At 51.3% G+C, this 13,035-nt stretch overlaps 1 protein-coding gene across 12 annotated transcripts in view; it reads left to right on the top strand.

Moving 5' to 3' along the window:
- Window positions 1–13,035, top strand: part of LOC144729367 (neuronal cell adhesion molecule-like) — a 211,979-nt gene that overhangs the window by 146,739 nt on the left and 52,205 nt on the right. For all 12 annotated transcript variants that reach the window (XM_078609574.1, XM_078609575.1, XM_078609580.1 and 9 more), the window contains 3 exons: window positions 3,715–3,820; window positions 5,447–5,643; window positions 9,961–10,083. In XM_078609574.1, the coding sequence (XP_078465700.1) occupies window positions 3,715–3,820; window positions 5,447–5,643; window positions 9,961–10,083 (426 nt within the window). The remainder of the gene's footprint in view (window positions 1–3,714; window positions 3,821–5,446; window positions 5,644–9,960; window positions 10,084–13,035) is intronic.

Genomic DNA, 13,035 nt, shown 5'->3' with positions numbered 1-13,035 from the left:
GCCACTGAGCTACTCGGATGACCAACATCCACTTAGTACTCGGGTGACAAACACCCACTTAGCTACTCGGCGACTAACGCCCACTGAGCTACTCGGATGACCAACATCCACTTAGCTACTCGGCGACTAACGCCACTGAGCTACTCGGCTTCACTAGGTCTTCAGCTCCGTCTTCGGGTCTTCAACTGGGTAACTCTCCCCGAGTGCTCTCGCGCGTCCCCCTTTATACCCCACCTGCGGACGTCGCTGCGAGCACCCACTTATTCGACCAATCGCCGGGTGCTGGCTACGATCCTCTTTTCCCACATCTCATCGTGCCTCACCACTCACTCCGCGCCGCCTCGTCATCTGTCACTCCCGGCGCGCGCGTCCACACCACGCCCACAACGCGTGCCCAACCCCGCACCCCGCGCCGCCCCGTGATCCATCACTGTCACAGTCGGCGCACGTCAATACCACCACTACACCTACGTGTGTGTACAGCACAGCATACGTGATTTGAAAGCTTCAAATCATGTATACTACAATTCTGTGCTGTACACACAGTACGCTTTCCTTGTCAATCCACTGCAAGGTGAGGGCCTCACCCGTCTGGGCGTTCATTTGGAACCACCGTCCCAAATTCTTAGTTTCTCTCTTTTTTTCGACTCTTCCATTTTAAAATCCGATTCTGAATTACGTGAAGCTTAAATTCAATCTGGCAAAAAAAAGGTCGTGCGCGGGATGATCCCTGTACGCGCCGTGCGGGATTAGTGGCGGATTTGTCGTCACGCACGCCGGGGGCGCGCACGTTGCCGTCGGTATCATGCGGTTAATTTTATTTTCCGCCAGTTAGCGGCCAACGCCTCTGCCTTCGCCTACCCTCTTGTGCTTCAAAGGTCAACGCCGCAGCACGCGCCCCGGCCACACCGCCCGTTTGGCACACACGTGACGGGACAGCCAACAGCCATTCATCACATTTGGGGGGGAAAAAAAGATAATCTTAGAACAATATCGCGTTATTAATTTTAAATTCTTTAATATGTGGGTTCGGCGATGCTGCCCATTAGCTTGAGCACACACACGCGACTTGGAATCCGGAGACATGTGTGTCAATAGGACATCTGTGAAAAAGAGCTTCATAGCTCATCGGATTCCTCCAGTCTGAATCAAGATTCTGATTGGATATGATGACGTCTTGGCGGCCCGGCAGTTGAAACAATGCGGGGGACAAGTTTCTTGACCCCCCCCTCCCCCGCCTACCCCCCCCTCGCTCTACCCAGCAGCATAAATGGGTCTCACCACAATTAGTCTCATGATTGTCAGGTCACATGCGGTGGGGTGAAGTGTAGGTAACTCCCACCGCGTCCAAAATATCTGGCCAGATTGGAAGAGTATCGAGCAAAAACGCCCTCTCGAGAGCTCGCTTTGAGTGGAGGCCCCGGAGCCAGCAGTGGCAAGAGCAAGTAATCAATCGCAGGGCTGCCCCTTTACCTTTAATACGCGATCTATTCACACGGTAACGGGATTACAGCAAGATGCACGGAAACACGACGGGCTCACAATTTTTACAAATGCATCCCTTGGGCCCTTTCGGTTTCCGTAAAGGGTTGTGACAATTCATCCCTGTCGCGATTCACGTGGATTTCCGCCATTCAGAATCGTCGCAATTAAATTCAAGAATCGATTATATTTGACTTGCTTTGGGGCGAGCGTCGCGCCCTCGAGTGGCTGCAGGGACTGCGGGGGTCCTTGTGGACTCGTTGCACAACGACGAACGCTAATCGGATGATTATTGATACACCGTCACCTCGGTTTGTAGATGCTATATGCAGCAGGTTGGCGCAAAGTATGAGTTCTAGCATCTCGGTCTCGTGGTTCCACTACCGTAGAAATCACCCCGCAGAATCGGCCGTGTAATTCCGACACCACGAAATCTGCATCATTCCGTTACCCGCAGAATCACCCGACTGATTCCATTGCCGTGGAATCGCATGCGTAGTTGCGTCATCCCGCCGAATCAGCCATGTAATTCTGACACCGAAATATCTGCATAATTCCATTTACCCGCAGAATCATTTGCCTGATTCCTTTAACGCCGAATCTCATTTGTCATTCCGTTACCTCGCAGAATCGGCGATGTCATTTCGTTAATCCGCAGAATCACCCGTATAATTCTGTTACTGCAGAATCGCCTGTGTAATTCCGTTAAGCGTTGATGTGCGTTGTAGAACCATTACCGTGGCATTTCCTGCGTAAAAAAAACACACTCGTGTGTGGATGCATTCACAATTTGCACAGTGCACGAAGGACAATGGACAACATCATTTACGTTTAAAATATAAAACAAGGCCATTGTGTGTCCGTGTGAGGCATCAAGGCAGCTTTGTCTTTAAGCCACAATGCGTGAATTTGGCATCGTGGGACAATCATTCTCGGGTATTTGAAGCTGCGTGGGCTGTAAATGGTTTGCCTCTATTGTCAAGGATAAACGTATGAATGAAATATAATGAGCTGACCTTTCCATCGGTAGCCACGTATCACCTCAATGCTGTTAAGCACATTGTCCCAACATTGTTATTTTCTCGTGGTTTGAGATTCTTTAATCTAAACAAAAAGCAAATAATGTGGTACGTATGCCAAATATTCATAAATGGAATTGGCCAAACATCCCAACGGTAGGGCCCTAACAATAACTAGTCTTGAGACTCAGTGAGGCCGGCTTCATAACAATTTAACACGTACGGCCCTTTATAAAATCCATTGCCAGATGAAGGTTGCGCAGTTAATCGGCTATACCTCACCACTCTGCTCAGTGGCGCCTTGGAAGCCCAGACGGACAGTATAACAAGTTTACCACAGAACCCTGTACCACCCACTATGTGGCCTAAATAAAGGGCATTGTAAATATTATTTGTTATTACTTCATAAGGCAATGGCAAAAGGCCCCGTTCAACCTCTGCTCGATAAGAGGTCGCTTCTGGCCCACTGCTGTCCCCACCGCTGCCTGAAACTCCCTCCCCCTGGCTGTCCAAAGGCTTGCGGTTCGGGACCGACAGGCCGCCCTGGTTAACGCTGTGGGGGCGTATCGACCGTAAAAAGAGAGGCGCCGTTCGCGTCGCTGGGGAAGTTTAGAAATCCCGTGGCACCATTGGGAGAGGCCATTGTATGCCCGCGTCACGGTCCACATTTTTTTCCAAGTCACTTGATTTTTGGAACAATGTATAGCAATCGTCGCCACCCACTGTGAAAAATGTAGCAGGACCCTGGTGAAAAAGAGTCTTGAGACTCAATGACGCTTTCCTGGTTAAACAAGCATAACAACAATAACGATAATGATAATCCCCCTGGTGAAGTCCGGACCTGAGACCCTTCCTCTTGTGCTCTGACAATGTTCATCACCTCGACAAACTTCAATACAGCAGTCATCTTTCTCACATGCCCTCAATATATTTGTTTTACGCAGCGACTTGAGGTGCGTATATTTGTTTTACGCAGCGACTTGAGGTGCGGCCACACCTAGACACTTTGTATGTATGTTGAACTTCTTTCACACCGTGCATAGCCAACCATGCTGATGGTCTTGCGATCGTACTGTGGTTATGGCGATGGTGGTGCGGGAAATGATCGAACGGACGTGTTCGATCTTTTTGTTTGCCAGCGAACCGCTCGAATGCTGGTACCTTATTTTTATAATAAAAATCAACACTTTGGTAACCCGTCGATATCTTGCAGTTAAGCAGCCTCCGTCCATCACCCGGCAGTCGCCGGTGGATTACATCGTGGACCCACGGGACAACATCGTGGTGGAGTGCGAGGGCCAAGGCAACCCAACGCCCAAGTAAGCGACCTCCCTCCGTCTCACCCATCGCCCGTCTACCTGCCTCACGTCTCCCTCCCTCTCTCTCTCTCGCGTCCGCTCAGTCGCGTTATAATTCACCTTGAGTCTGTGCACAGGACGCACGCGCGATCTTCAGCGCGGCTCTATTCCGTGCGGGACGCGCTCCCCCAATCCGGCCCGTGCTGGGGCAAGGCATGGACGTGCCTGCATGCTCGGCAGTCCATTAAATAGAGTTGCGGCGTCATCAATTTTTCACGGGCGCCCCATTTTTTTTTTTTTGCCGTTGGTGAGATATACGAGGGTAATTATCAAGGCGCCCGTGCGTGCGGGCGTGCGTCAGCGATCCACAACAAAAGCCACAGTGCGCAGGGTTACGTTTCATTTGGGGGGAGGGGGGGTTGGGAGGGGCACATAGCTGTTATAGATTTTGGGGGAGGGCCCCCTTTAACAATCCGAGTTCCCTGGGCTGCAGTCCCCGGCGTCAAATCCCGGACCCGGGGGAGAGGAGTTGGCCCCCCGCGCCGCGTGGGCTCCCTGCCTCCTCCGCGGGGCCCAGAGGTCGCAAACAGGTTTTGATTCCTTACCCGTACCCGTACCCGGCCGCACCAGGGTCGCAAACGGGTACCCGTACTCGTACCCGGCCGGGTACGGGTAGCCGGGTATCGGGTAGGGTACGGGTATCGGGTACCCGGTTGCGACCTCTGGCGGGGCCCCAGCGCCGCACCATTCCTCACCGCCGTTCTCGCGGCCGAGTTTCCCTCACCGACTGTGACCCCCGCCACCTGCGCAAATATTACGGAGCGTGCAGTGACCTACCGGCTCAAGCATCGGTGCGCGGAAAGTTGCGGCGTCGCCTCTTTCCACGTTGCGAGGGATGCGCGCAGGGACAGCGCCGTCGATCACACCGTTGTTTTTTCTTTTCCTCTCTTTATTGTTTGGCTGTTCCCAGCGCGACGCCCCGTGCGTGCCTCCCTGATATTTATTGATTTCATTTCCCTCGCTCGGGCAGTTTCGTTTTGCGCGCGGCGTCTGTCCCCGAACCGCTTATGACTCGATGAGTCAGCGCCGGTAGCTGCTGGGTGAGCGTCCCACGTGCGGCTGCGATTTACGGTCGCGGGCGTAACAATAAACGATGCCTCCACCACGATAGCCATCACCATCAGCACAACTGCAGCCACCACCATAATCGTCAACACCGCCACCACCATCATCGCAATCATCACCACCAGCGAAACCACCAGCACCACCAACATGACTGCCAGCACCACCACCACTATCATCATCACCACCACCACAGGGACTGCAGCTACAAACACCAAACGATAGACCATATAACTTCACACAGCCCCGAATATAAACTTGATGGTGGTGGGTGAGTGAGAGAGTGGGTGTATTTACAATTCTCTCCGACAAAGCAATTAAATTGTTAAATCACTTTCAACTGAATGTCCAGTAATTGGCTCTTTATTGGCAATCCGAAGTCATCATCACCTCCAGCACCACCATCAGGGTGTCCACCACCACTAAAACCATCTGAACAACCACCGGCACCAGCACCACTATAATCATCACCAACAACAGCACCACCACCGCCTGACCTCAGAGCCGCACTGTTGCCGCTGCCAGGTTTCAGTGGCGCAAGGACGGGCGGCGGTTTGACCCGGACGACGACCCCTACGTGAGCTGGCACGAGGGCTCGGGCACCATCACTATCGACATGGTGGCGGCCGGCATCGCCGAGGCCTACGAGGGCATCTACCAGTGCTCGGCGGAGAACGAGGGCGGCACGGCGCTCTCTGAGAACATCACCGTGCGGCTATCACGTGAGTGGGACGCACCGCGACGCCTGAACCCCCCCCCCCCCCCCCCATCAGGGGTTAAATTGGCAACGGACTGCCCGCGCACTGCCGTGTCGCTGCGCACACACACGTGCAGACGTAACCGCAAAAGTTTGCGGGCGAACCGCGATCCACGCACCGCGAGCCGCACCGCCGCAGGAGCAGCCTCCGTGTGGACTCGGCTCTCACGGGGTCGTTCTGCTGGGTGTATTGATCCCAGGTCAGGTGTGATTAGACAGCATTCAACTACTTTTACAGGAGAACGTACGTGACAATGTGTGTGTGTGGATGGGGAGCGGCAGTTTAGTGCTTAACACGCTGCGCTACGAACCTGGCGACCCGAGTTCGATTTCCGCTCGTGGCCAACACCAGTGGCGATTATCCAAACTGATCCTGGCTTCCCCAAAGACGATTCAAATGAGTACGTGTTGCAATGTGTAAACATGTGTAGACATTGCCACTGGAGAAACAGAGGCGGCAGGCCACCCACCCCTTTGTGTGCCGTGCCCGCCGAACAGCACTTGCCCCAAAAATAAAAGGCCATACGGGGTATCTTTGTCTTCGCATGAGATTTGAAGAGCAATGATCTCGTGGTTAGCACACTGCACAACGAACCTGACGACCTGAGTTCTAACCCTGCACTTGGCTGACATCGGTGATATCTGAATATCCAGTTCATCTTGGTCAGTTCAGCTTGAAAGGAGCACCTGGTGCGGTGTGTAAAACGTCAGCAGTGGGGAGACAAAGACGGCCGGGCGTGGTGCTGACGGCACCACCACCTCCCTCCTGTGCTGCTCCAGCTTTCATAAGTGCTTGCTAACAACAGTGAGCCCAGCAGCCTACTCAAGGCCGTGCGGCGGGGGGGAGATCTTTGTGCAGCGAAAAGACAGGTTGTATGGAGATGGGCGAGGTCTACATGGGAGCGTGTTAGGTTGCATAAGATAATTGACAATTGGCAGAGAGCGGGATTATGAAAGCCGTGTTATTTGAGATCATTAGTGGCATGCGTTTGATGAAGCTAATGGCGCGTGCATGAGATATTAGTGCGTGTATCCCTTAATGCGGGCGCGCATTCGGTAATTGGCGTACATAAAACACAATCATTAGTTTGAGGTTTACACGAGATAACATTTGGGCCGTACGTGGAATGCCTTAATCAGGCTTCGTATTAGGACAATTAATAATTGTCTACAGGCATCAGAGCAGAAGCTTTGGACTTCCGAAGCGATATTCGCGCCCGGCAAAACGACCAAGCGGTGATGTGTTGCGACGGGCGGTATCAATCACGGGCCACTGCGTATCGCCGTCGAAGGGCAAGCTTTTAATTGTGTCGCGTAACCAGCCCATTGGCTTTTACGTTTTCGAAATAAAATAACGTTCATTTGCCTTTTATTTTGCCGCCTCTGAAAGGCTCGTTCTGCGAGCGTGTTTTATCGCTCGGTATCGCGACGCGCTGGGATTTTTACTCCCGTGCTCCGGTGGGAGCGATTCTTTGCGTGCTGCGCGTCACCGGGTTTTAAGTTATCACGCGCGCGGCTGCGGAGGTGGAGTGTCCGTTCGGAAGTAGGAGGCACAGCTCGCCTAAATTTTAATCGAGCTGCATTCGTGTGCGACGAGTAACTCGCCGTTTTTTTTCCAAAACGGAATGGTTTGCGTCTAATAGCCACCGCTGACGTGCATTCAGAGAAGAATAGAATGGCACGCGCGTGGTATTGCACTGAGAGGCACAGAGAGAGGAACACGTGGATCACAGAACATACTCGGGTTAAGTGGCACCATCCAAACTGGTAAGGACACTCCACGGACAGAAGGGATGATGGACAGTTGGACGAAGAATAATAACGGAGCGGCAGCCAAGGAATGGAACGCATCCGAGAAGGCGTCCACCGTGGAGATGGAGCGGTGAAATCGGTTTCATGTCCGAGCAATGCATGGATCGTTACATCGCGGGATCGTGTGAGGTAGCGGCACATTGACGAGGCCTGCTTCCAGCAGTGGATCGATCCCGGCTGTCGACGTTTATTCGTTGCGTAACTTTGACCATTTTCCACAACGGATTCGTTCCTCGGGGATGGCCACGATTGGGGGCTCGTGCTGTGTAACTCGATAAGTTCTGTCACACGAAGCTTATTTCAACTTAAAACTTTTTCGCTCTCTCCGAAATGCATTTATTCAATCAGATATAAAGGACATTTTATTTTTAATATCCTGTCGGCGAGTAGGATAAATCTTGTTGGAGAACATTTTTTTTTGTTATCGATTTTTTTTTGTACTATTTTGGGACTTAAACGGCACTCACTCAAACGAAAACGGGAATTGAAAAATGCTCGGAGAGATAGACTCGCACGTTTGAAGCGAGCCAGAGCGAATAGACAGTTGCGCTGCCAAGATTTACACCGCGTCTGGTGCCAACACCGAGGCCAGCTTTCTGTTATAGCGATTTGGAGGGAGGTGAGTGGGGGAATATTAGCTTTCGAATTGCTGTCAGAGGCAATTCTCTCATGTTTGTGCCGCTGTATCATTTTTTCCCCCCACTCCTCTTTGAAATTATGAAACTGTAATGAGTTTTGTTGCGGCAAATAAATAAATAAAAATCCCGGAGAAACGGTGCTGGTAGAACGGACGGATCTTTGCCGTCGAGGCTAATGATTAATGCTTTTTTTTTGTTCAGTTCTAATCCGGCTGCAGCGATGAAATCGGCTCGTGCACAGCTCCACAGTCGTGTACGTGACTTTGTGCCCATATGAGCTTTGGGGCACTCGTGCTCATGTACGGTTTACAGCCCTGTACCATTGGTGCTCATTCCACACTCCTTCGGTGGCCGCGAGTTCTATCCAACAGCACATCATTCCCCACTCTAATAATTTTATCGACCCCAAAGGGATGATGGGTTACTCATCCCCCAATCAGGATTTGATTTGAATTCGCGACCTACCACTCAGCCACCCGGCTGGTGTGTGTGTGCACGTGGTGCATTATGGGTGCATTATTCACGGCGCATATTCTCACGCCTAATAATGATACAATGCAGTACAATGAACATAATGCGCCACATTGAAACAGAACAGTACAACGCAATGAAGTGAAGCTCGATACAGTACAATTCAACGGGTTGAGACGGAACACACACACACACACGGGTCAGTTACCAAACTTCCGTCTCACCTTAATAGATGCTCGCTAACAAAAGAGTGAACGCAGACGAACGTGCCGCTGGGCCGCCGTAGCAGTCGCGAGGACGGTGGGCCGGACGTGACTTTGGCGATCGGGCCTAGGGGTCATTATTTCCACGGCCGTGCGCTGATTAGCACGGGATGGGAACGGTAATGATTTGTTGTTTCGAACGAAACAAAGCATACAAAAATGGTAATAATATTTTAAAAAACAAGCCAGCCAAACACGAAATGAAGCGACGAGCCAGCCAAACACGGGCCTCTCCGTGTCACCGTTGACAGCCGACATGCAGGCATCACGGAGCGCGAGCGGTTCCTCTGTGACACGGCGCAGGTGACACACACGCTCGCAAAGTCTCATCGCTTCGCTGGGTGAACGCCGAGCTTTGCTCATCCCCCCCCCGTGACATTTCTCACAGCCGGTTCGTCTCGCAATAATTTCAGAGGAGAATACAAACAAAAACACTAATATCAACCGGCACATTTATCTCTTTTTCACAGCCGTAAACTTTACCGGCTGTCTTTTTTTGCGTGTGTTGAGGCTCTCGGGGGCCAGGCGGGGGGGGGTGTGTGGGTGTGGGCGTCGTGATTGGTTGTCGTGGTGCAGAAGGTCAGCGGATATGACCTTGTAAGAGCACACAAAATGACAGCAACTTTAATAACATTCACCTTTTTTGAGGCTCAGAGTTCTCTGCGTTCCAGCCAAAAGGGCGAGGGACTAAAACTTATTTTATTTGTATGCAGAAACACAACAATAGTCTGCTCATACTAAAGGATAAATAAAGTTTCTGTTTGTGTGTCTTTGTGTGTGCGTGCGTGCGTGTATGGGGAACGGCAGTGTCGCAATTAGTATGCTGCTCTACGAACCCGGCGGCCAGAGTTCCCGTTCACGACGAATATCTGAACCGGTCCTGGACTTCCCCTAGGTCGACTCAGTCTAAAACGAGTACCTGGTGCGGCACGTAAACATCGCCACTGGGGAGGCAAACGCGGCCGGGCGTGGTGGCCACCTCCCACCCCCCGCTCGTGCGCCGTGCCACCCTTCACAGGTGCTCGCGCGACAGCACTTGCCCCAAAAAGTCTGTTCGGGCTACACGGGTCATCTTTATCTTTTGTCTGTGTCCTCCAGGTGCCCCGCTGTGGCCCCGTGAGAACCTGGAGCCTGTCGTGGCGATGGAGGGCTCCTCCGCCGTACTGCCCTGCAACCCGCCCGATGGGCTTCCCCCTCCCATCATCTTCTGGATGGACGGCTGTGAGTACCGGCACGAACGTCTGCGGCCTTTGCCAACCCGAGATGCCGCGTGGTGTCGGAGCCGGGCCGGAGTTGTGCTCGCATCGAATCAGTGCTGCTCAAGTTACGCGCTGCCAGAAGGCTGGTTTGATTCAATTTATTTTTGATGGGGAGAGACGGATTATATGTGGAGGCATTATCCGCTTATACATCTGTTATTTATTCATAATCAACAATTTTAGGGTTTAGATCGCGTTATTTATAAATGTGTCGTAACCCTCCACCACCCGACACGGCCAATCAGTAAAAAAGTGTCACGTTGACAAAAGACAAATAGTTCACTGCTTTAGCCCACCGGTGTGTTGAAGCGTGAAACCACAACATTTACAATTTGAGTACGACGTTTCGCTGGTAATTGCATCCAGCGTCATCGGGCAATTCGCCAGAATGGTGAGGCTCTGCTGTGTCTCCCGTTCTTATATAGAGCAGCAGCAGGGTGACGTCATCATTAACTCATTAACTCATCAGGTGCAAAGATTTGAGGGGGGGTTATTGTAATTATATACTTGATTAGTAATAAGGCTATTGTTACGATGCGAGTTGTAGATTAGTAATCATTTGGAATGTGTTCTATTGTGATTATGCTACATTAATAATCAGTTAGTGCTTGTTTCCCTTATAAGGAAATGTAATGCATCTTATTTAATAATACGCTTCCAGGCCGCACTAAGCCTGTAGCTGTCTGAGCGATTAAAGTTATTTCTGCTCAGACAGCTACAGGCTTAGTGCGGCCTGGAAGCGTATTATTAAATAAGATGCATTACATTTCCTTATAAGGGAAACAAGCACTAACTGATTATTAATGTAGCATAATCACAATAGAACACATTCCAAATGATTACTAATCTACAACTCGCATCGTAACAATAGCCTTATTACTAATCAAGTATATAATTACAATAACCCCCCCTCAAATCTTTGCACCTGATGAGTTAAAGAGTTAATGATGACGTCACCCTGCTGCTGCTCTATATAAGAACGGGAGACACAGCAGAGCCTCACCATTCTGGCGAATTGCCCGATGATGCTGGATGCAATTACCAGCGAAACGTCGTACTCAAATTGTAAATGTTGTGGTTTCACGCTTCAACACACCGGTGGGCTAAAGCAGTGAACTATTTGTCTTTTGTCAACGTGACACTTTTTTACTGATTGGCCGTGTTGGGTGGTGGAGGGTTACGACACATTTATAAATAACGCGATCTAAACCCAAAAATCGTTGATTATGAACAATATTGGTCGCGAAAGCCTACGTGTTAAACTGATCTGTTATTTATATTCTCCACAGCGACGCTGCTTGTTATTTTGTGTTATGGCCTTCATAGATTGTTGGAAAAAAGTGCGGTTATATTGGCCTTAATAGGTACTAGCTATGAGTACAAAGACATATATCCCCCATAAAGGCTTCATAGACAATGGGGGCAAGTGCTGTTGTTTTTGCCTTAATGTGTGCTCGCAAACAACACTTGCTCTGCGTATAAAGACACACGGTCTCCCCGTATAGCCTTCAACAGATTGTTTGAGCACATGCTGTTCGCGAGCACCTATGAAGGCCGGCACGGCACACGAGAGCATGGGTAGTCAACGCCACACTCAGCCACCTTTGTTTCCCCAGTGCCGGTGTTTACACGCCACGCCATGGAGCTCACCACAAGGCTGAGTCAACCTAGGGGAGGGACGCCCAGGACCGGCTCAAAATATTCGCTGCCGTTATTGGTCGTGAGCGTGAATTGAACTCGGTTCACCGGGTTCGTAGTGCGGCGTGCTACCTGCTCCGCTCCCGCTGCCCACGCGCACATCAGCATGGCGATGAGCACTTGTCACTTCACCCGTTCATGCAGCCCCAGATTTTCACCAATTGCAGCGCGCTCGTCGGTCGAGTTTCACGCGGGATCGAGGTGCACGTTCTTCTGGCTTCCCCGACTCATTTGTCCGAGTGAGTGCGTGGGCCCCTGGCCAAATGGGCATTGAGGCGGTGTTCAATGAGGCCTTGCAAGCCAGTGGAGGAAACTCCCAATTCCTAGGTCAGAAGCTGAGGCAATCCGAAGGACAACCGCTGTTGATTTTCGGCACAATGTGGTTACTCATTGTATCGACCCATCGGAAGGATGATATGGGCAGAGACAACCCCTAACCAGGAGTCGAACTCGTAACCTTCCTCCTGTGAGGCGGCAGCGAACGCGCCACGAAGCGTGTGATTTTGCGCGCACGAGAGACAGAGAGAGAGAGGCGGCGGCGGGGGGGGGTGAGAAATATCGAGAGGGCGTTTGCATGCCTGACCACAAAAAAAAACAATTACGAGACTCTTTACAAACGAGATGACCGTTAAATTGCCGCATGTCGTCGCGCAATCCGTGAATTAAAGACGCGCAACCCTTCGGCCGATTCATCGAATTACGAGTCCGTGTTCCGTCGCCCGGCCGTTGACGGGAAACCGCGTGCTCACCGTGCCTGCCGCCTTCACGGCGGCTAATTTGTCAGTAGATTCATCGTGCCGTGCCCCTTAAGTGGTCATGAAAATGTATACGGCCGTTCGTTATGGGGGAGGGGTGCAGTCTGTTTTCGTTGCTGTTTGCTCATTGTGTGTTGCTGTTTACAGGAGTTCCTCTCATCGTCGGGGGGAGGCAATGTTTTAGTTTTATTGTGATGATTTGTTAATAGGGTGTTGTACACGTGTTGCTCCTTGGTTGTGTAAGGGTCTGGCTCCCGCTCTCTCCCTCTTCGTTCTGTCTCCGTCTCTCTGTGAGTCCACTTCTGTGCGTGCGTGCACTATTGAGTGCACGTATTTAAGTGCTTAGTGTGGTTGTGTGTCTATGCATGCACGCCTTAATGTGCACCTAGCCTGGCACAACCCTGTGGTGACGCGATCGCGACTTGTGTCAAATGACGACTGTTCATGTCGTCGTTGCGTGC

This window comes from Lampetra planeri, chromosome 32 (genome assembly GCF_965212315.1).
Source record: "Lampetra planeri chromosome 32, kcLamPlan1.2.h2, whole genome shotgun sequence".
Classification (NCBI taxonomy): domain Eukaryota; kingdom Metazoa; phylum Chordata; class Hyperoartia; order Petromyzontiformes; family Petromyzontidae; genus Lampetra; species Lampetra planeri.
Note: the sequence above shows the minus strand (reverse complement) of the source record. Positions and strands in the feature narration are given on the sequence as shown.